Raw genomic sequence first — 23,326 nt, forward strand, 5'->3', positions numbered from 1 at the left:
TCATACACCCTTAAGATTAGGGCAGCGTTTCCAGACAAACTTGGTAGCTCTCTGGATCCAAATGAACCTCTGTCATGATGTATTAAACCACAGACTGGAAGTGATAGTATAAGAACAGATCCGAGGCAGGGAGTCTGAATCCTGACTCCCTAGTGGGAACTGAATTGGCTTCAGTTGCTTTTCTCCACATTCAGAACTACTCCCTAATGTTAGAAACCTCACACTCCTTTCAACATCTTTTTTAAAAAGTTTCTCTTTAGAAATGCTCTTGACAGTCTATCCCAAAACACACAGGCTTCCCTTCTGAAAAAACATGACCTAAAATGTAAAAATGCCTACTACTAAATTAAATGCCAGTCCTCCCACCAAAAGCAATCTACTGCGACAGGATTTTTATTTCATTTTATTTTTGTCCATACATACAAACTCGCCCCCACCCCCGCCACCCTTCAGCTTTTGAAAAATGATAGGCATTCAGCAACTGCACTCAAGTGACAATTATTTTAAGCCTTCCAGGAACGGTATAATTCAGCTCCCATTTCAGCACCTACTGAAGCGATTTGTGGAAAAGCAGAAATGAAAAAAGGGCTGGTGATTATATCTAACAGCAAAGTGTGCTTGGTGCAGTCAACCTATATCTAGATTCTGGCTGTTCATATTTTTGACCAGGGTTTTCCTAAGCTTAGGTATCCAGCTGTTTTTGGACTACAACTCCCATCATCCCTAGCTAGCAAGACTAGTGGTCAGGGATGAGGGGAACTGTAGTCCAAAAACACCGCTTTAGACCAAGAATGGATTTGCCATGGCCCTCCAGATGTTATCTCTGACCACTGGCCATGCTGGCTGGGGTTGATGGCATTTGGAGTCCATCACATCTGGAGGGCCACAGGTTTTCCCCACCCCCAGTTTAGATTATCTGTCACTCAAGCAACAACTACTAATACTAATACTAATACTAATACTAATACTAATACTAATACTAATAATTTATTTATACCCCGCCCATCTGTCTGGTTTCCCCAGCCACTCTGGGTGGCTTCCAACTGAATATTAAAAACAATACAGCATCAGACATTAAAAACTTCCCTAAACAGGGCCACCTTCAGTTGTCTTTTAAAAGTAAAATAGTTGTTTATTGCCTTGACATCTGCTGGGAGGGCGTTCCACAGGGCAGGCGCCACTACCGAGAAGGTCCTCTGCCTGGTTCCCTGTAACCTCACTTCTTCCAGCGAGGGAACCGCCAGAAGGCCCTCGGCACTGGACCTCAGTGTCTGGGCTGGATGATGAGGGTGGAGACGCTCCTTCAGGTATACAGGACTGAGGTTGTTTAGGGCTTTAAAGATCAGCACCAACACATTGAATTGTGCTCGGAAACATACTGGGAGCCAATGAAGATCTTTCAGGACTGGTGTTATATGGTCTCGGCGGCCACTTCTAGTCACCAGTCTAGCTGCCGCATTCTGGATTAATTGCAGTTTCTGAGTCACCTTCAAAGGTAGCCCCACGTAGAGCGCATTGCAGTAGTCCAAGCGGGAGATAACTAGAGCATGCACCACTCTGGCAAGGCAGTCTGCGGGCAGGTAGGGTCTCAGCCTGCATACCAGATGGAGCTGGTAAACAGCTGCCCTGGCCACAGAATTGACCTGTGCCTCCATGGACAGCTGTGAGTCCAAAATTACTCCCAGGCTGTGCACCTGGTCCTTCAGGGGCACAGTTACCCCATTCAGGATCAGGGAATCCTGTCCCCCAAGAACAGTGCTTCTGCCTTGTCAGGATTCAACCTCAATCCATTAGCCGCCACCCATCCTCCAACCGCCTCCAGACACTCACACAGCACCTTCACCAACTTCACTGGTTCTGATTTGAAAGAGAGGTAGAGCTGGGCATCATCCGCATATTGATGAACACCCAACCCAATCCCCTGATGATCTCTCCCAGTGGCTGTATGTAGATGTTAAAAAGCATGGGGGAGAGGATGGAACCCTGAGGCACCCCACATATTATATTATATAATATATATCTTCCAGTACAGAGAAGTATCTTCCTTTGCCTGCCACCAGCTAAACCACACTGAGGGGTGTGAGCAGGAAGCTGCCTTATCTCAAGCCAGACCATCTTGTTCCGAACTGTCTTCACTGGCTGAAGCAGATCTCCAGGGTCTCAGGCAAGAGTCTGTCTCAGCCCTACCTGGAGGTGCTGGGGATTGAACCTGGGACCTTCTGAATGCAAAGCAGATGTTCTACCACTGAGCTACAGCCGTTTCCCAACCTAGTGGACCGATGAGTGGCAGAAGAAGGGACTTCTGGAGGTAGCAAGTCAAGAGAAGGGGCAACTGTGAGGACAGGGGGTGTCAGAATGCCACGGGGACTTGAAGGAAGTGGATGGTGGTGGAAAGAGAGCAGGGCCAGAAAAGAGAAGCTGGGGACAAGAGGACAGGAAGCAGGAAGGTGGTAGGTTTAGGAGTTTGAATGAGGTGGGAAATTTAGAATGATAGAATTTTGTCATGACTTTCAATGGGAGTGCTATCAGGGCAGGACTTTGGGGCAGATGTGCAAGGGTCCTTGAGTAGGAGCCCCCCTAAACAGCACATCTGTCTTACCACATTTTGAAGCAAATGAAAACATATACATTACCCTCAGGAAGACTACTTAGTCTGGAGCCCACCCACCCACTTCCAAGTGAGATAATTAAGCCCAGAATCTAACTTTGACAATAACTGGTCGATGTCAGCTGAGTCAGTGGGTGCGCAATAGACACATCCATAGTAATTCAGCTCTGTTGCTAGGTGAATATTCCTCCCAAATTACATAGCATGTATTTAGTGCTTGGAATTGTTTCAGGCACTTCTTATACATTGTGATCCTTGCTCCAACCCTGTATGTTGGGACATAATGGGGGGAATAACTAAGGCAATTATTTCATAGTGCAAGCATTTCTGCTTGGACAACAGAATCTTCTCCCCTTCTCTTTCCCCTGGCCAACATGCCCCCCAAAATCTATTCTAGGGGCTGCCTCAGATTTGAGAAGGATGCATGCAGGCAAAGGAGAACTGAGCTGGGATAGTTCACTTGGTAGAGCATGAGACTCTTACTCTCAGGGTTGTGGGTTTGAGCCCCGAAGAGCTGTTGCCAGGAAGTGGAGGGAATCCTGTGCTAGATGGACTTCGTTACAAAACAGGATCCTGCATTCCTTTCAAGAGGTTTGCTTTGGTCTGCAGCCCAAAGTAACAATGCTTGCATTGTATTTGCTAATGTGGTAGAAGTGTTCTTTGCAGTTATGACACTTGAAGGCAGGTGACTGAAAGAGCCGTAGACTCTTCTGTTTGTGCTAATGTGATGGTAGCATAGATCTAGTGGACAGCGGAGGAGAGAAATTTGCCTGACACGCACATAATACTGCTGTTGCTGGGGAGCAAAAGGAGAACCAACCATTCACCTCTCCCCATTTTCTATTTTTTTCTTGTTTAAGAAAGTCGATGTGTACTCTTGAAACCAAAGAGGCATGCCCAGCTTTGCAACTAAGCAGAGTTAATGAAATGTTAGGTGTTTGCAGTAGGAGAATGCTTGCCAGGTTCGTGTGTTTGGTTTTTGAAATTCAAATGGACAACACAAGCATCTGAGAATTCTAGAACAGTCAGTTATGTACACAAAGGCACACACATCAACACAAGAGAGATACTTGAAGTTTAAGTGTCTTTCCGCTGAGCAGAGGGATTTACCTATTCTTTCCAGGCAATGCTTGGCTGCAGACAAGGTTTTACGAAGTAATAAGAATGCTCCATGTAATATGCATATGATGGTTTAATAATCTACAGCTAACAAGGTTCATACTTTCAATACAGAAATTTTTTAATACAAATCATTTTGCCTTGAAACATCCTTTTCCCCCAGACCCAGAACATCATCCCAGGTTTTTAGTTCACATTAATTTCCAGGAATCGCGTGCTCCAACATTGCAACAAGCAGTCTTTGGTGCAATCCCAGCCCTTGTGTGTGAACATGGTGTTGCTACAGTAGTAGCCATGGAGAATGGAGCATTCCATAGAAATCAAAATTGGAGAGAATTATCTCTCTGCATGGGGGTAAATGGTGGCAAAGAATGTAAGAGCTGAGGTTTTGAAAACAGGGAGTCAGGAAAAGGAGGAAATCTGGTCACCTATGGTTCAAGTGTGAAGTCCAAGACTTTTAGGTAGTAAATTAGTCTTGGGTAGAAATTTTGTCACCAGGTATACTGGAGAGAGAATCTTTTCAGAAGCTGGTCAAGAAAAGGGCAATCACTTCAAATGTTAAACATTTCCATGAAGGGCAGCTCAACCAACATGACTAGTCATTACAGCCAAATAGAACTTCCATGTGCAGTGGCAGTGCACCACCAAATTCCAAACACTGGTAGCAAACAGCAGGAAAGGGGTTTTGCCTCTTATGGGACATGTTCCTTGCCACTGTTGGAACCAGGATGCTGCCCTCAAAGGAGCTTTTTCCTGTTCTGGAATCCAGACTTGGCAGGAAAAGCCTGTTGTATGTCAGCTCCTGGATCTTTTACAACCTTCCTCACAAAATGAGTTTGCACCACCATCTGGTCTCAGCCTCCCACCTTGGCAGCACAGCTTTAATTTTTTATCATGCTCTTTTGAAATCCCAGATATCCTCTGCTAGTTCGCAAACTGAATCATCTCTCAGAAAAAAGGGTATGTTTGTGCTATATTTCCAGGAGGAGCCATTTCCAGGAGAACAGCCATATTAGTCTGTTGCAGCAAAAAAAAAAAAAAAAAAGAACAGAACAAAAACACACCATAAAAGAAACTTGTGGCACCTTCAACACAACTGCACTGGTTAAGCATATGAATGTACTAAGGTTCATTCATCAGATGCGTCCAAAACTACAACTCTTGTTCCCTCTCCCTTTGAATCAAAGGTTCACACCAGGATTAGAGCAAGATATGTCACAGACCTGTTATCTCTTTCCCTCTCACCTTCAACCGCCCCCTTAAGAAGAACACAGATCCCAATATGGGCACTCAGAACATGGAACATGCTTAGAACATCAGTCCCCCACCCCTGGAGAAGTCCCTGAGAAACCTTGTTTCATCTCCGCAGGAACTGAACCCTCTGAGGGCCCTTCCTCTATAGACAAGTCTCTCACCCCCCAACAAGATGTAATAGCCAGCCAAATCCCCCTCCCATAAGGTGCAGGAACTCCATCTTCCTGATTCCTGTAAAACCAGAAAGTCCCCAGGAATGGATTTACATACCTTGCTTCCCTTGGACCAGTCCAGAAACTCACTAACCTAAGACAACTTCTGCAGTCATGGAGAAGCACTACTACAGAGCCGGCTCTTCCATTAGGCAGAGTGAAGCAGCTGCCCCAGGTGTGGTTGCTGGAGGACAGAAGAGTGCACCTCTTAAGCTAGCTAGTCTATTGTGGTGAAGACCACTATCCCATCATCACCGGCGCTGAAGTAAAATTCAACTGCCAATCTGGCCACGTTCAGTATATAGAACTAGGGGTTGGGATGAAGGATCTTGTCCTTTGCACCCTGCAGCAAACTGTATTGGGCTGGCCCTGATTTCCTAAATGCCACACATACACACCTTTATTTGGGGAAAGGGTGGGAGAGCATCTGCCTTGCATATAGAAAGTCCCTGGTTCAGTCTCCAGGCAGGGCAGGGAATGTCGTCTGCAGCCCTGGATAAATGCTGCCCATCAGCAGAGACAATACTGAGACAGATGGACCACTAGTCTGACTCAGCTCCCTATGGTCCCATTCCCTGAATTATGGAACAGCCCTACACACATTTCCTATGGGATACGAGTGGCGCTGTGATCTAAACCTCTTGGGGTTGCCGATCAGAAGGTTGGCGGTTCGAATCAGCATGACGGAGTGAGTCCCCGTTGCTCTGTCCCAGCTCCTGCCAAACTAGCCGTTCGAAAGCACACCAGTGCAAGTAGATAAATAGGTACTGCTGCAGCAGGAAGGTAAATGGTGTTTCCGTGCGCTCTGGTTTCCATCACGGTGTTCCGTTGTACCAGAAGCAGTTTAGTCATGCTGGCCACATGACCCGGAAAGCTGTCTGTAGACTAATGCCAGCTCCCTCAGCCTGAAAGTGAGATGAGCGCCGCAACCCCATAGTCACCTTTGACTGGACTGAACCATACCTTTTTTTACACATTTCCCTCCCCCCTTTGGGAATAGAACAATCCAAGGAGAACATTGCTTGGCTCCCCCACTCCACCAAGATGGGGTGCGCTCCAACACAGACTCTGACTTGTTGACCCTGGAGATTGGAAACTCCACTGTCTCACTCAGAACCCTTAAGCTTATAAATGCAGTTCAGCCGAGGTGGTGGTGGGCAAGAAGTCAGAGCGGCTACTGTAGACCACCACCCCGGGGGGATATGAGATGATGTCAGGCAAGCTGACTGCTGCAGGAGCAGCTGGAGCAGCAGAAACAGCCCTGGGGTCAATGGGCATCAAGGTGTGCAAGGCTTGCTCCTCATGCTCGGGCTTGGTGGTGGCAGTGAAGGGGCGCATAGTTGTGAGCGAAGGCGAAGTAATCCTCCACAGCAACTTCTTGAGGGCCTTGCGGAACTCCCTGCGCATCAGGCAGTAGAAGATGGGGTTGAGGCAGCTGTTGGAGTAGGCCAGGCAGATGGTGACGGGGAACAGGTAGGTCTGGGAGAAGAAGTAGGCATTGCTGAAGGGCAGCACGTTGAGCTTGATGAAAATGCCCCAGATGGTGAGCGCCTGGTTGGGAAGCCAGCAAAGGAAGAAGGAGAGCACCACAATGGTCACCGATTTTGTCACCTTGGACCGGCGCTTGGTGCTGGGACCGCAGGAGCTGGCGCCCATGTGCCTGTCGCTGATGAAACGCACCAGCAACAAATAACAGAGGGTGATGATGCCCAAGGGCAAGAGGAAGCCCAGCAGCACCTTCTGGGCATGGTACAACCCCAGCCAGAAGGGGGTATTGTTGCCTTGGCTGTCGGGGAACTTGACCAGGCAGAACTCCTCCTCTGTGTAGATGGTGGAGGTGGTGGAGTAGATGCCAGTGGGCAGGGAAGCCAGGATGGCCACCAGCCAGATGAGGACGCACAGCCACTTGGCCGAAGTGCATCCCCCACAAAGTCCGCCGGGCCTTTTGCTCTTCAGGGCGGAGGCCACTGAGTGGTAGCGGGCCACACTCATGGCTGTGAGGAAGAAGACGCTGGCGTACATGCTCACCGTGGTCACGTAGGAGAGGATCTTGCACATGGCGTTGCCAAAGAGCCAGGTGAAGTCCAGAGCGTTCTCCACCGCCCAGAAGGGCAGGGTCAGCACAAACTGGAAGTCCGTGGCGGCCAGGCAGGTCACAAAGAGGTTGATGGAGGACTTGTTCCAGCCTTGCTTGCTTTTCATCAGGTAGAGCACGAGGAGGTTCCCCACTAGCCCCAGGGCACACACCACGGAGTAGATGGTGGAGATGAAGACCCTCAGGACAAGCGAGCCGCTGCCTTGCGGCCCATCGGCTCGCTCCAGGTGAACTAGGCTCCTCCAGAGCTCCTGTAGGGACGCGTTGCTCCGGTTGCTCGACAGCCTCTCCTCGAGGAAGCTGGAGAAGAAGGAGCCCAGCGAGTCTCCGGGCTCCACGTCCTTCATGCTGGCGGCCAGGGAGCAGTAGCTGTAGTCACACGGGGCATCCATCATCCCATGGCAGACGGGAGCTTCGGCCCGTCTCTACCCCACCGACCGAGCTGGAAGGCAACGAGGGCGGCTCCAAAAAAGTCCCGAGCGAGGATCCTGCAGAGAACTTTTCACAAGGAGGAAGGGGCGCTGCCGGCCGGTTCTGCTAAACTCACATGGACGAGGTGGCAGGAGGGATCGCGTTGCCAAACCACCAGCACCGATCCAAAGGCGGTTGCAAAAGGAGCTTTTCAGATCCAAAGGCGGTGGGCAGACAGACCCCCCAAAAAATGCATTCGCTGCAAAGTGACCCAGTCGCTGCTCTGACTTTCTTGGGTGATCTCCAGAAAGCAACCCTGTCGGATGCCTCTTGCCGGCTGCACAGAAGGAGCTGGGATAGGAATCGGGTTTCGGATTGGGCACGGCGTCTCGCTGGTCTTTGGAAGCGGAGCCTCTCCGGATCCTTCTGATCTGGCCGCAACTGCCGCCCGAGTGCTGCCTTCCGCTCCGGTGCAGTCATTCATATACAGCGCTGCCTTTCTGCCCCCGCTGCTTGCGCTTCAGAGTGCGCGCGCAGCTACGCGCCCGGGGAGCTCTCCAAGGTGCCGAAAAGGTAGCGCCAGTTGCGCCCGCCTCTGTCCCACTTCTTGCCCCGCAGCAGCCAAATTAAGTGGCACTGCTGAAATATCCGACTGACAGAACTTCACCAATGGTTTTATTTTTGACGCCGGGATGCCAGCAGTGTGCTTTTCTTTCTTCCTTCCTTTCCTTTTCACTGGTTTTCTGCATGAAAACCATCACCATCATGGGCAACGCACAGATCCTTGCGTTCAAACAAAGGCAGTGTTTGTATTTTAAACTGTAAATTTGATATAGAAACCTCCACGGGTTCTTGTTTTCAACAGAGCGCGTGTTCCTGCTTTGAGAAAATCTTTTCCATACTTGTGGGGTGGGGCCCGTTTCCCCATGCCGCAAATGGAGGGGGGGGGGGAGAGAGAATTAATCAACTTATCCCGTGTTTGCCTATTGCAGACACGTGTCTTCCAATATCGCCTTTTTTATTATGTCTCCTATTTTGCAACCTCATGTGCATGCAGTATGATTTACCCCGGATTTTAACATGGAGTGACAAAGGACTCTGCAAAATTAAAGAGAAACGGGGAAAACTGGGGTTCTCCAAGGCCACTAGGTAATCACAAGCAGCCCTCAGGACACTTTGATGAGGCAGCAGGTATGATAGCTTGAACCCTGGTACATTTTACTTACCTTCAGTATTTTAAAAATATGTTTAAAAACTGGTCAGAGCCCTTAAGTGTAATACCTTTTAAAGTTTTAAAATAACAAAAGAAATCCACCCCACCCAATAGCCCACCCCCTCAAAGACAATATAAAAGCAATAGGTTGGATCCAGACTAAGGCTGCAATCCTAGAATCATAGAATCATAGAATCATAGAGTTGGAAGAGACCACAAGGGCCATCGAGTCCAACCCCCTGCCAAGCAGGAAACACCATCAGAGCACTCCTGACATATGGTTGTCAAGCCTCTGCTTAAAGGCCTCCAAAGAAGGAGACTCCACCACACTCCTTGGCAGCAAAATCCTAAACCCTTTTACCAGGGAGTAAGCCCATTGAATTCAGTAGGACTTCTGGGTGGACATGGTTAGGATTGCACTGTTAGCTGTGCTTGGAGTAGACTGCTGAAACCAGCGTGGCTTGAGTTAATTCCATGGATTTCAAAGAGTCTGCTCTAAGGATGGCAAACTATGGTTCTCAGAATCCACCCTATACAACATATAACCAGCCAAATCCAAAACCAGCCAGAATAGGTGTGCCTTGCAACCTTTTCTGAAGGCAGTTCTATATAGAGTATCCCATGCAGGTTCCATGGAGTCCCTTGCTGAAACAGATCTTCCTCAGAGTAGGTCTCATGTTTTCCACAGAGGCTGTGCTCTCTCCCCTGTCTCCAGGGTTAAAGCAGATGTCTACAGGGGATAGCTCAGTTGGTTAGAGCATGGTGCTGATAATGCCAAGGTTGCAGGTTCAATCCCTGTATGGGACAGATGCATTGCAGATGGTTGGACTAGATGACCCTTGTGGTCCCTTCTAGTCCTACAATTATATGACTCTATAATTTTCTTTGGTGGCACAGCAGCTCTGGATTGCCCTTCCAAGTGTGGGACCAACATTATTATAGTTTGTGAAGTCATGCCTGTTTTATCAGGCTTTCAGGACCACTGCACAATTATTAGGGTTTGGATGATCAGATTGTTTTTATCATTGCTGCTGTTTATTAACCTTTGTCAATTGATATTTGTACTGCACTTGTCTTATCAGGCTTTTAAGCATTATATAACCCTCCATGGACACTAATGGTGGTGAAGGAGGTAATACATGGTTTGAACAATATAAAATTGAATATATAAATATAAAATTGAATATATAAATATATGAAAGCCAGTAACTGGGACCAGAAGCTGACTGGCCATTGATATGGATGATGGAGCAGAGAAGACAATATTCACACCTCCTAATATGTCTAAATTTGGGACGTGGGTGGCGCTGTGGGTTAAAGCACAGAGCCTAGGACTTGCCGATCAGTAGGTCGGTGGTTTGAATCCCCGTGACAGGGTGAGCTCCCGTTGCTCAATCCCTGCTCCTGCCAACCAAGCAGTTCAAAAGCATGTCAAAGTGCAAGTAGATAAATAGGTACCACTCTGGTGGGAAGGTAAATGGCGTTTCCATGTGCTGCTCTGGTTCGCCAGAAGCAGCTTAGTCATGCTGGCCACATGACCTGGAAGCTGTATGCCGGCTCCCTCAGCCAATAAAGCGAGATGAGCGCCACAACCCCAGAGTCGGCCATGACTGGACCTAATGGTCAGGGGTCCCTTTACCTTTAATATGTCTAAGGAGCCTTGCAAACACTTTTTGCCCTTGCTACCGAGGGCTATGGCACTGCGTTTTGCTCACTGACTGTCTGCATCCTGCCCCATTTCCCTGTGAGCAATAAAAACTCAGAAATGTTCTTCTCCCTACTCATTGATGATAGCAGTGATGATGATCAAGCATCTAAGCAACTACATTCAGTCCTGGCTAATGACACTATTCAAGAATGGGGAGATTAATAAAATGGTAATGATCATAACTATTATCAGCAGAACAATGTGATGGTGATTGATAGTGCTTTAACGATTATAGACCTCAAGAGCAGCAGGCTGGGCATTCTGGCATGCTTAAGGACTGTTAGGAGGGCTCGCTGAAGTTAAAAGCATCAACCCAATAGTCTCTTTTCTACAGCAGTCAGATCTTCAAAAGGGAACTCTGGCTGTTGTTTAAACATAACCCACTAGAGGTCGCAGGAGTAAAGGGAAGCAAATCCACCACATTCTTCCTTCCCATAGCATCAGCGACTGATAGGAAGGTTACAGTTTTGCCACTTCTGTTGAGTTGGAAAGCTGTGATATACACAAATCATTGCTGGTACACTTGAAACTACAAGGAAGGTTGTGAACAGCGAGTGCTTGGCATCAAGTCTTTATCCAACTTTCCCAAAGAGTCTTCCAGCTGGTCATAGATTTTGTTGCACAATAAAAATAAACGGTCCATTGGCTATATGTATTTAATTTCATTTATTACTTTTATATACCGCCCTTCATCCGAAGATCACAGTGCAGCCTACAATATAAAAACACAAAAATATATGCCGTAATAAAAAGCAAAAACACAGTTTAAATAGTGGGGTAGGAGAGCTGGGGGCTGGAATTCACACCTGGCAACCAATGAGCCCCTTTGGTTTCAGATAGTAGATGGATAAAGGTAAAGGTAAAGGGACCCCTGACCATTAAGTTCAGTCGTGGCCGACTCTGGGGTTGCAGCGCTCATCTCACTTTATTGGCCAGGTCACGTGGCCAGCATGACTAAGCCGCTTCTGGCGAACCGGAGCAGTGCACAGAAACGCCGTTTACCTTCCCGCCAGAGCAGTACCTATTTATCTACTTGCACTTTGACGTGCTTTCGAACTGCTAGGTTGGCAGGAGCTGGGACTGAGCAACAGGAGCTCACCCCAATGCGGGGATTTGAACCACCAACCTTCTGATCGGCAAGTCCTAGGCGGAAGTGGACACTATGCCCGGTCCTGTCCTGAGAAACGCCAGCCACAGGGAAACCGCCAACCCTAGTAGCCGATGGCCCTGGCTACCTGGGGTCCCAAACCGCACAGAATGGGGCCGCACCAATTGAACTACAACACCTCATGGTTCCGGTACGTCTATACCCTCCAGGTGGGCCCTGGATCCTTACCCATGCTCTAGTGGATTCGGGGGCAACCCGCTCTTATATGGACGCTGTTTTTGCTGCCCATCATCGGGTGCCACTTCAGAACAAGCCAGAACCGGTACAGGTGGAGGCAATCGATGGAAGGCTCCTGCGTTCGGGAGCCGTTACTCAGGAGACCCAGCCCCTGGTCCTGTGTCTCCAGCAGCACCGTGAGATGCGAACTTTGGATATTGCCTCCATGCCCCGGTTCCCCCTGGTGCTTGGGATGGACTGGCTGGAGGCTCACAATGTGCAGATTGACTGGGTCAAATGGACTGTACACTTCCCAGACCCAAGTTCTCCTGCTGAGGCTGAAATGCTAGCAGCTGCGCCCACTGAGGAGGCTGCTGCAACGCTCCCCGCTGAGTACCGGGACTATCACGACGTGTTCGAGGAACGGGGGGCAGACCAGCTGCCGCCGCATCGCTCCTTTGACTGCGGCATAGACCTCCAGCCCGGAGCGCCCCTACCGGTGAGTCGCTTATACTCTTTAACAGAGCCAGAGCGCGAGGCTTTGCAGGACTTCTTGCGCAAGAACCTGGAGCGTGGGTTCATTAGGCCTTCTACCTTGCCCACTGCTGCGCCAGTGCTCTTTGTTAAAAAGAAATGTGGGGAGCTCCGCCTTTGCCATGATTACCGGGCCCTGAACAAAATTACCATCCCAGACCGGTACCCCTTGCCCCTTATTTCGGAGTTGCTGGAGCGGGTGCAAGGGGCGCAGGTGTTCACCAAGCTAGACCTCCGGGGTGCCTACAATTTGATTCGGATCCGAGCCGGGGATGAGTGGAAGACAGCATTCGGGACCCGGTACGGGCAGTTTGAATACCTGGTTATGCCCTTCGGTTTGTGCAACGCGCCTGCTGTGTTTCAACGGTACATCAACCACGTGTTCCAGGACTTGCTAGACAAGTACGTGGTGGTGTACCTGGATGACATTCTGGTTTACTCCCGTGACCCGGTGCGCCACGAGGGTCATGTCCGGACCGTGCTGCAGCGCTTGCGCGAGCACCGTTTGTATGCAAAGCTCAGCAAGTGCGAGTTCCATCAGCGGTCAGTGGACTTCCTGGGTCACCGACTCTCACCAGGTGGGGTGCAGATGGATCCTGGGAAGGTGGCAGCGGTTCGAGAATGGGCGGCACCTCGGAACCGCAAGGAACTACAGCGTTTCCTGGGGTTCGCCAACTATTACCGGACCTTCATTGTGGATTATGCCCATCGCACCTCCCCGTTGACCCGGCTCCTGCGCCCCAAGACGCCGTTTTCCTGGGACAAGGAGGCAGAGGAGGCATTTCAAGGGTTGAAGGCCTGTTTCCAGAGAGCGCCAATCTTGCAGCATCCGGATCCTTCTCGACCCTTTGTGGTAGAGACTGACGCCTCCAGTACGGCTCTCGGTGCCGTCTTGTCTCAGCAGTGCGGACCGGAAGCGCCACTCTTACCCTGCGCCTTCTATTCCCGCCAGCTCCTTCCAGCGGAGCGTAACTATACCGTGTGGGAGCGGGAACTACTGGCCATCAAGGTGGCCTTTGAGGTTTGGCGCCACCATCTTGAGGGGGCACGACACCCGGTGGAGGTGAGAACCGACCACCGGAACCTGGAGTACCTCCAGACCACCCGCAAGCTGAACCAAAGGCAGATCCGGTGGGCGTTGTTCTTTTCCCGGTTCCAGTTCCGGATCCGCTACATCCCTAGCTCTCAAAACCAGAAGGCGGATGCCCTGTCCCGGAAACCTGAAGACAACGCAGACACGGTACAGCAAGCAGTACCCACCACGATTCTACCACCAGCTGCATTCCTGGCCACCCAGGAGGTTGAGCCACTGCAGGCTCGGGTGCGGGAACAGCAGTGGGTCGACGCTTGGGCCCAGGGACGACTCCGGGAACTGGCCGAAGGGTTATGCCCTCAGTATCCAGGGCTGGTCTTGCATCAGGGTCTTCTGCTGCACCACGGGCGCCTGTACATCCCACCAGGGCCGCTGCGGGCTGAGGTTCTCCGGATGACCCATGATGCTCCAGCAGCGGGGCACTTTGGGGGGTATCGGACCACCCATCTGGTAAGCCGTGAGTTTTGGTGGCCCCGTCTGAAGGCTGACGTGGCTCGCTACGTCGCTGGTTGTGATGTCTGCAGGCGGGCCAAGGGGCCTACTGGGCGACCCCCCGGCTTTCTTCAGCCGTTGCCGGTTCCACCACGTCCTTGGCACACAGTTTCTCTGGACTTTGTAGTGGAGCTACCCCCGTCTCGGGGCTACACCTGCCTCCTAGTTTTCTCCGACCATTTCACGAAGATGGTGCACTGTGTCCCCTGCCCATCCGTACCCTCAGCTAAGGAAACCGCTCAGCTGTACCTTCAGCATGTCTTCCGCCTGCATGGCCTACCTGAGCGTGTGGTGTCCGACCGTGGCGTTCAGTTCACGTCCCGGTTTTGGCGTTCTTTGCACCAGGCCCTCGGAACAGAGGTCTGTCTCTCATCTGCTTACCACCCACAGACTGATGGCCAGACGGAACGGGCGAACGCGGTGCTGGAGCAGTACCTCCGGTGTTACTGCAGCTACCAGCAGGATGACTGGGTCGAACACCTAGCCTTGGCGGAGTTCGCTTATAACAACGCGGTGAATGCGTCCACCCAGCAGACCCCGTTCCAGGCCAGCTACGGTTTTCATCCACGGTTGTTTCCGGATGTGCTGCCGGCATCTGCGGTCCCTGCGGTGACAGAGTGGCTTCAGGAGCTCCAGTCCCAGCAACAGCTGTTGATGGAGCAGCTGCACCAGGCCAAGGAGGTGTACAAGGTCCAGGCCGACCGCCACCGCCAGGTGGGGGTGGAACTCCACGTCGGTGACCTAGTATGGCTCTCCACTCGCCACCTCCACCCTTCTCGACCTTCGCGGAAGCTGGACGCCCGTTTCACCGGCCCATTCCCCATCGTGCACCAGGTCTCGCCGGTGGCATTCCGTCTCCGGTTGCCAGCAACCCTGAAGGTTCACCCGGTATTCCACAGGTCCCTTCTGAGTCCGGTGGCCCCACCCGACGAGTTCCACCCGAACCATCCCCGACCGCAGCCAGTTTTGGTTCAGGGAGAGCCTGAGTACGAGGTGGAACGCATTCTGGACTCCCGATACCGCAGGGGAAAGCTGCAGTATCTCATAGACTGGAAGGGGTATGGGCCGGAGGACCGTTCCTGGGAACCAACGGCCAACGTCCACGCGCCTGCCTGCCTCCGAGAGTTTCATGAGGCATACCCCAACAAGCCGGGTCCGGACCCTCAATTGAGGGGGGGGCCTGGGAGGGGGGATGGTGTGATGGCCTGGGATTCCGAGTCTGAGAGTGAACCGGAGGAATCCCAGTCGGCACAGGAGTCCCCGCCTCCAGGGCCGGCTGAACTGGGGCAAGGCCTAGATGCTGAGGAGCCTGCACCTGTGCCAGATCCTCAGGGGCAGGCACCAGGTGAGACCATTCTGGCCCCAGAGGTGCTGGAGGACTCAGTGGCTACAGGTGAGCCTCCCCCGGGGCCCAGTAACCCTTCGGCCTCTCCTGAACTGCAGAGGCTTAGGGCAGAGAGGCGAAGGGAACTGGTCTCTCCCAGGAGGCGTGCTCGCCTTAAGGCCAGGAGAGGCGGGGCTCCTGGGGGCCGGGACCGCCCCCGGCCTTAGGAGAAGATAAAGGTCAGGCAGCCCGGTCCCAGGTTGCGGGAGCAACGTCGTTGTGGAGTACCTGCTTTACCCAGACCTAGATCTGCACTCCCAGTGTGCCTGTTCCTTGCCCAGCTTCCTGCTCCTGACTCTCTGGTGTTCCTGTTCCTCGCCCGGCTGCCCGCTGCTGACCCACCAGTGTTCCTGTTCCCCGCCTGGCTCCCTGCTTCTGCTCCATCAGTGTTCCTGTTACCCGCCTGGCTTCCTGCTGCTGCCCTACCAGCGTTCCTGCTTCCCCGCCCGGCTCCCTGTTTCGGACCTCGCGTCTCATCTCATGATCGTCTACCCTGCTAGTGACTCTGGACTGAACTTCGGCTACGGTATTAGTACCTCCCCCCCCCCCGGGACCAGCACATTGAGACTGTTAACTCTAATCTTGCTTTTGAAGCTGAATGCTTTACTAAAATAAATAATTTTGGGGTCAAATTTCATTTTCGTAAGTACTCTGATTAAGATTGCCCCCACTCTAGGCAGTCAAAGGCCTTCAATATATCTAGAACTAATGATTGCCAGAGGAGAGCCTGATCTTTTGCTAAAATCAATATTTAATAATTTGCATATTGGATTAGCTATATTTCTGCAGCAGACAAAGCAGGCCTGTTCTAGATCAATTAGCCTGCCCAGAAACTTAGGATTCATATTTGAATGAATGGATTTAATTGCTTGGAAAGTGAATCAGATTTATAGTCCTGTTTCAAATCTCACACTAGCTGTGAACAGATGTGCTCTACCTGGTGTACTTTGTTGGTCTTCCATCTGCTAGCATTATCACACAGCTGAATACTTCCAAGCTTTGCAAACAGAGCACCCTCTTCTGTATGAGTTGGAGGTGAGAGTTGCAATCTTTACAACTGAAAAAGTATCATTAGCGTAGAGAGTTAATATGCATCATGGGGGGTAGCAATGTCAATGATTCTTGAGTAATAACTGACGTAATTATCAAGTCTATAGTGCACTGAATAAGCAAGAGGAGGTGATTACAGCTTAGCATAACAGTCTGAGGACTCTCCAGCCACTTGCAATAAAATTAAAGCATTATTACGACTGAGAATTGTGCCTTCATAACAGGGAACCTGAGTGCTTGTAGCTTCTTGTCCTGTTTCCTCCTTAATATACTTCTTTTCAAAAGCTTTCTCTGTTAAAATGGAAAAGAAAACCTTTATTATCACATTACACAATGAAGTAGACCAGCCAGAAAAGTTATGACAGGCTAGCAAAAAGAAAATTTAAAAAAAGCCTTTTAAAAGTTGGTTGGTAAAAGAGGGGTGGATTTTCCCATCCATCTACAAATATGCATTGTTTCCATACTGCCAATGGATGAAAGGTCTTGCTTTCTTTGGCAGCCAGAACAGAAATACAGTGGGCGAAGCTGGTGGATGAGGGATGGATCTTTCATTTTTCCATCATTCACCCATCACTAGTCCGCTTGGTTCCAACACTGGCGTTTCTCTCTGTAGATATGGAAGCCAGGCAGGCTGGCGGAGGAGGAACAGGGCAACCAGTCAGAAGGGAATTCCATTCGCTCACTTGCACGCAAGGGGATGGTGGCAACCAGGCTAGTAGTTAAATGCAAGGCTGGGTTTGCAACAGAGCAAAGGATTGTAATTTGTTTAGCCTCAGTTGTGTGTTTGTTGTGGGTGCTGCTTTGCAGAGCATCCCTGAAGATAAAATTTCCTTTTGCCTTCCATGAATGTGAGTGCTATAATTTCATTAATTACAAAGAAGCTATCTTGGGTGTATTTAATTAGATAATTCCCCAAATGCTCTTTCTTTTCTTTTCTTTTCTTTTCTTTTCTTTTCTTTTCTTTTCTTTTCTTTTCTTTTCTTTTCTTTTCTTTTCTTTTCTTGCTTTTCATGATTTCACAAGTGAATAATTTTTTGAAAATCATCATCATGTTGCTAAACGTATGCACAAATGGTTTGAGAGCACTCGTCACAGAAGTAGCTCATTTCATTTCCCCCAATGTAAAGATATAAATCAAGCTGTTTTGAAAATAGTGAAAGCTGAATGGATTCATCTAGCTGCTGGACGTAAAATTAATCCAATGGTTCTTGCTTTTCGAGTGCTGTTTTACCGTTAACAAATCTTGTACTACAAGGATCAGAGGGCAAATCATGAGGGCACCATGAGAAGTTAGCCGGGAACCTCCTAATCATCACTTTGCTTATTATAGTGAGCACTGCTGTTTTTCTAGGAAAAAAGGGTCCTGGAACTCACCAGCTGAAAAAGACCTGATAGTGAGCCACAAAGTTGCAGAACGGCCAGAAATAGAGCAGGGTTCAGTGTGATTTCCACCCCTCCAAAAAGGTTATTGGTTCCCCCAGACTCAGGCCTAGATGTTTGTGCTTTCAGTTTCCAGCATACAGTGGTGCCTCGCAAGACGAAATCAATCCATTCCACGAGTCTCTTCGTCTTGCGGTTTTTTCGTCTTGCGAAGCACAGCTATTAGCGGCTTAGCGGCTTAGCGGCTATTAACGGCTTAGAGGCTATTAACAGCTTAGCGGCTTAGCGGCTTTAAGAAAAAGGAAACAAACTCGCAAGAACTCGCAAGACGTTTCATCTTGCGAAGCAAGCCCATAGGGAAATTCGTCTTCCGGAACGACTCAAAAAACGGAAAACTCTTTCGTCTTGCGCGTTTTTCATCTTGCGAGGCATTCGTCTTGCGAGGTACCACTGTATTGCCCTGACAGTGTCTCCTGATATTGACTGTACAGTATCCAGCACTTCTGGATGAATACTTTGATTATAACCAGGGATGGGGAAATGAAGCTGCCCCCTGAGGTGGTGTTGGAGTCTAGCACCCACCACCCTGATTTGGGGGCATGCTAGCTATCCATTCTTAAGGAAATCAGCCCTGAGTGCTCACTGGAAGGACAGATCCTGAAGCTGAGACTCCAATACTTTGGCCACCTCATGAGAAGAGAAGACTCCCTGGAAAAGACCCTGATGTTGGGAAAGATGGAGGGCACAAGGAGAAGGGGACGACAGAGGACGAGATGGTGGGACAGTGTTCTCGAAGCTACGAAGATGAGTTTGACCAAACTGCGGGAGGCAGTGGAAGACAGGAGTGCCTGGCGTGCTCTGGTCCATGGGGTCATGAAGAGTCGGACACGACTAAATGACTAAACAACAACAAAAGCTAGGACTGAAGACCAAAGATTCCTCATCCCTGGTTTCTTTGTTTCTTTCTTTCTTTCTTTCTTTCTTTCTTTCTTTCTTTCTTTCTTTCTTTCTTTCTCTTTCTTTCTTTCTTTCTTTCTTTCTTTCTTTCTTTCTTTCTTTACCGCTATATATTTTTAAGAAAAATATCAAAGCAGTTTATAGCATATGCATATTAAATCAATAAAGCATAAATAAAACAATCTGAAGAAAGTCAAATATAGAGTATATAGTCCAAGCAACATAAGAGAAAACTAAAATATTATTTTAAAGATTTCAAAATAAAACCTTGCAAAGTTTAAGTCCTAATAAGTGGGTGGTGTTGTCTCAAATCATTCTTCCGATGTGATGGTTGGCCCCTACTGGTCATGATTCCTGGACAACTTGTCCCACCCCATCCAAGCGAAATCTCAAGTCCTAAATCTGACAAACCTAAAAAGGACGAAAGGAGACTTGATGTCCTATATCTTGGAGGAAATTTCATCAGACGTTGCTTGAGTTTCGAGGGTGAGAAAAGCTGAACCTGCTGCACCCCCCCTCTAATTATACAACGAAAGATTTAACAACCCCATTGTATCTCGTTTCCACATGATCTGACCGCTTACATTGTTAGTTTTAGGCAGTAGGCTAGTCCAAAAGGCAGTAGGAAGCTCAAAACTCTACAAACTAGGGAATAGGAAATGGGAAGCAATACAAGCAAATGGGGAGTCTGGGAGTAACTTCAGAGTTATTCAAATGGTTGAAGGCTCATGAAGCCACTGCCTTGCTGAAGCTGAGCAGCTCTAGGTCTGGTCAATGCCTGGATGGGTGGCTGCCTGGGCACACACTACCTATGCATAGCTGTCAACGTTTCCCTTTTTTTAAAGGGAAATTCCCTTATTCCGAATAGGATTCCTCGCAGGAAAAGGAAAGAGTCGACAGCTATGTAGCTATGGCCGCAAACAGGGAAATCATATATAAAAAGCAAAATGAATATAACTAGCTGCCTCGTCTCAGGAATTTTTAGCCCCCACCCACCAATAAAACCCAGTGCAATTTTGAAATCAGCAATTAAAAGCAGTGCTGCTTCCAAGGAGCTTCTGCACCTTTAATAGTTGTGTACTACAGGGGAATTAAAGATGCAATAATTAAAGATGCAGGAGCCCCCTGTCCTCTTTGGCACATGACTCAAAAATATCAATTATGACTTAATCAAATATAACCTCTTGTCCTTAAGGAATTCTTTAAAATAATACATGTCAGAAATGGAAGGTTTGAGGTTCTGATATATTTTGTTTACCAAGGTAAGCCCAATACAGGTAAGGACGTGCATGTGTATACTCTTTTTTAAATGTTTCATTCTCAGAGAAAGAAATCAATTATATGGAAAGCACAATGATTCAGAACTCCCCCTCCCCCAAAGTATTTATGTAGACAACATCTGCTTCAGCTACTATGATAATAACCATAATAAACAGCTTTCTTCATTAAAAGGAAGCTTAGAAAAGAAATGAGAAACAGCAGGAATCCTTCAGGGTGAACAGAATGAAAAACTATCATTTTCCATACACATTTGTCAGAAACATTTTGAAAAATTAATTGGGGTGAGTGGAGTGGAGGAGGAGAGAGAAAATGGAATTTGATTCCCTGGGACATCTTATTCAAGTCAATAGACCACAACATTCAGCAAATGCAAAATAGGGAGAATTTGAGAGCTGTTTCAGAGCATAATGATGAAATATTGTTTCCAGTTTTCAAGGCTGCTATTCTAAGCATGCTAACCGAGGAGTAAGGGTAACTGAACACAGTGGGATTTACTTCTGAGTAAACATGTGTAGGTACAAACCTCAAATCAATTGTGTGAAAGAGGAAATTACTCTGAGTGCTCACTGGAAGGACAGATCCTGAAACTGAGGCTCCAGTACTTTGGCCACCTCATGAGAAGAGAAGACTCCCTGGAAAAGACCCTGATGTTGGGAAAGATGGAGGGCACAAGGAGAAGGGGATTACAGAGGATGAGATGGTTGGATAGTGTTCTTGAAGCTACCAGCATGAGTTTGACCAACTGCGGGAGGCAGTGGGAGACAGGAGCGCCTGGGGTGCTCTGGTCCATGGGGTCACGAAGAGTCAGACACGACTAAACAACTAAACAACAACACAAAACAATTAAGTGTGTAGGAGCCCCATCACCTTTTCAACTGGCCAACGTATTCAGAGTGGGGCTGTCATTCACAGAATTTCACTTGCACCAGCAGTGATCCTGCATCAGCAATGCATTGCTGGCCAAGGTATTGTGACGTAGCAATTGTCACAACTTTGTTGTGGTTAGGCATTGTTTGACCGTGTTGGGGGGGGGAGGGGAGGTGTGGCCATCACCTGCCCCTCCATGCTCAAGGGTATTACGTTAAAGGAATCCGGGGGTGTTGATCTTGTCCGAAGCCTGGTCGGGGGCTAGGGCCTTGACACGACCCCGACGGGAACACCAGGGGGAGCTCGAGTTGGTATGCATCAACAGGGCTCCCCCTACTGGTGGTTTACCCTTACCGGACTTCCTGCGCAGTGGGCAGGAGTCAGATATAGTCGTGTCCAATCAATGCCTAAGCCAATACCGCTCATATTCTGTAATTCAATAAAGTTGTGGCCAAATTTGCCCAATAACATAAACCTAATATCCATGTTATGGAAGTGAGAGCTGGACCATAAAGAAGGATGATCGCCAAAAAATTGATGCTTTTGAATTATGTGCTGGAGGAGACTCTTGAGAGTCCCATGGACTGCAAGAAGATCAAACCTATCCATTCTGAAGGAAATCAGCCCTGATTGCTCACTGGAAGGACAGATCGTGAAGCTGAGGCTCCAATACTTTGGCCACCTCATGAGAAGAGAAGACTCCCTGGAAAAGACCCTGATGTTGGGAAAGATGGAGGGCACAAGGAGAAGGGGACAACAGAGGATGAGATGGTTGGACAGTGTTCTTGAAGCTACGAAGATGAGTTTGACCAAACTGCGGGAGGCAGTGGAAGACAGGAGTGCCTGGCGTGCTCTGGTCCATAGGGTCATGAAGAGTCGGACACGACAAAACGACTAAACAACAACAATATCCGTGTCCTTGTGTGAGTTATTTCCCAACGAGGGGTGCCTGCGGGGTCTCAACATGCAAATGTACGCTTGCAACTCTTCCTTGTCCCTTTGCATTTCTGGCTACACCTAGAGATGAGACATCTTTGAGTTCTCCAACCCAGTTTTTTCCTCATCTCCTGTATGGCATACCTGAAGTCCTGCTTATTACATCAGGCAGGAGAAGGAGGCAGATGACCCCTGAGACCAAGGAAGAGATGAGTGAAAGAAGCAATAACTCCCTAGTGTACAGGTATCCCACTGCCTTGGCCAGGTTAGCTCTATTTTGTGGGGGAAAGAGGTGCCAGAAATCACCAGAAACACCTCCCTTGTTATCTTATAATGGTACAATGCCCAGGAATTTCTCTGCAGCTTGTATTTCTCCTTTCACAACCCAAACAATCAAAATCCTTCCATGGATTAATCTGTAGGCTTTTGGGGAGTCCCCCCCCCCCACAAAACCCACTGGGGCTGTGCCCACACTCCCATTAACTGCACCCAGTGTGTTCCTACTGCAAGCTTGTGAAGCCATGTGCACCCACCACTAGGCACAACCTACATCTATCCTGTAGGGTTCTGTGGTGTTGTTGTTGTTGTTTTGTTTCAGAGAAATACTACATATTTGAGAACTGCTGCATTTTGATGTGTTCCTCTCCCAATCCAGCTTCGATCTGATTTTAAAATGGAAATCGTATGTGTCAGGGTTGCTTCCAGATCCTAGCTCACAGAGGATCACGCTAGCCAGCGATCATTAAATAAAAGTCTTTATTGAGTTACAGTTTCCATTCTCGAGCTGCTGCGTGCAACTCTACGTCTTATGCCTAGACCGGCGAAGCTCCGTCTGAGTCTCCGCCCCTTGTACACCAACTTAATATCCTAGCCCTGCTCCACCTTTTCCGCCTGACTGTTCTTCTCTGGGTCCCTCTGCCCCCCGGGGTCTCTTCCTTCCGGGATTCTTCTGACGCTGACCCCCCGGACCCTCCTGTCTCCTTGCGCCGGGCTTTAGGACCTGGCTCCCTTTCCGGGCTGCCTACTGCGCCACCTTCCTGTACATTTGAACTTGGCGCGCGCGCCCAACCTTCCACCTTCCGTCTAACCGTCTCTTCGCTCCCCGATGGAGGTGTGGCCACTCCTGACTCGTGCCCTCCCTCCTGTTGTGAGCTGCCAGCGCTTGATCCCTGGCGCCCTTCCTCTTCCCTGCTCTCCGGCGGTGACGCTGGTCCCGATTTCCAACTGCTCCCCTCTGAGTCCCCTCTGGCTCTATCTTCCTGGGGTGTCCCCCTAGTCTCCCCCCTTGCCCTGGCCACTGGTGCTCCTTTCTGTGAATCTTCTGATTCACTGGAAAGACTCGGAGATCTCGGGTCGTCGTCATCACTCATCTTTTCTTCTGCCTCCTCCCCCTCGCTCTCTGTTTCCT

At 49.2% G+C, this 23,326-nt stretch overlaps 1 protein-coding gene across 1 annotated transcript; it reads right to left on the reverse strand.

Annotated features, from left to right (window-relative positions):
• Window positions 1-3,799: 3,799 nt before the first annotated feature.
• RXFP3 (relaxin family peptide receptor 3) lies at window positions 3,800-8,561 on the reverse strand. The gene has a single exon (XM_083466133.1). The coding sequence runs from the start codon at window positions 7,681-7,683 to the stop codon at window positions 6,319-6,321; it is 1,365 nt and encodes a 454-aa protein (XP_083322259.1). The 5' UTR covers window positions 7,684-8,561; the 3' UTR covers window positions 3,800-6,318.
• Between the last annotated feature and the right edge of the window lie 14,765 nt (window positions 8,562-23,326).

This window comes from Podarcis liolepis (genome assembly GCF_965112155.1).
Source record: "Podarcis liolepis genome assembly, chromosome: 11".
NCBI lineage: Eukaryota > Metazoa > Chordata > Lepidosauria > Squamata > Lacertidae > Podarcis > Podarcis liolepis.

Coding starts and splice junctions, on each gene's coding strand:
- RXFP3 (XM_083466133.1), bottom strand. CDS start 7,683: ATGATGGATGCCCCGTGTGACTACAGCTACTGCTCCCTGGCCGCCAGC.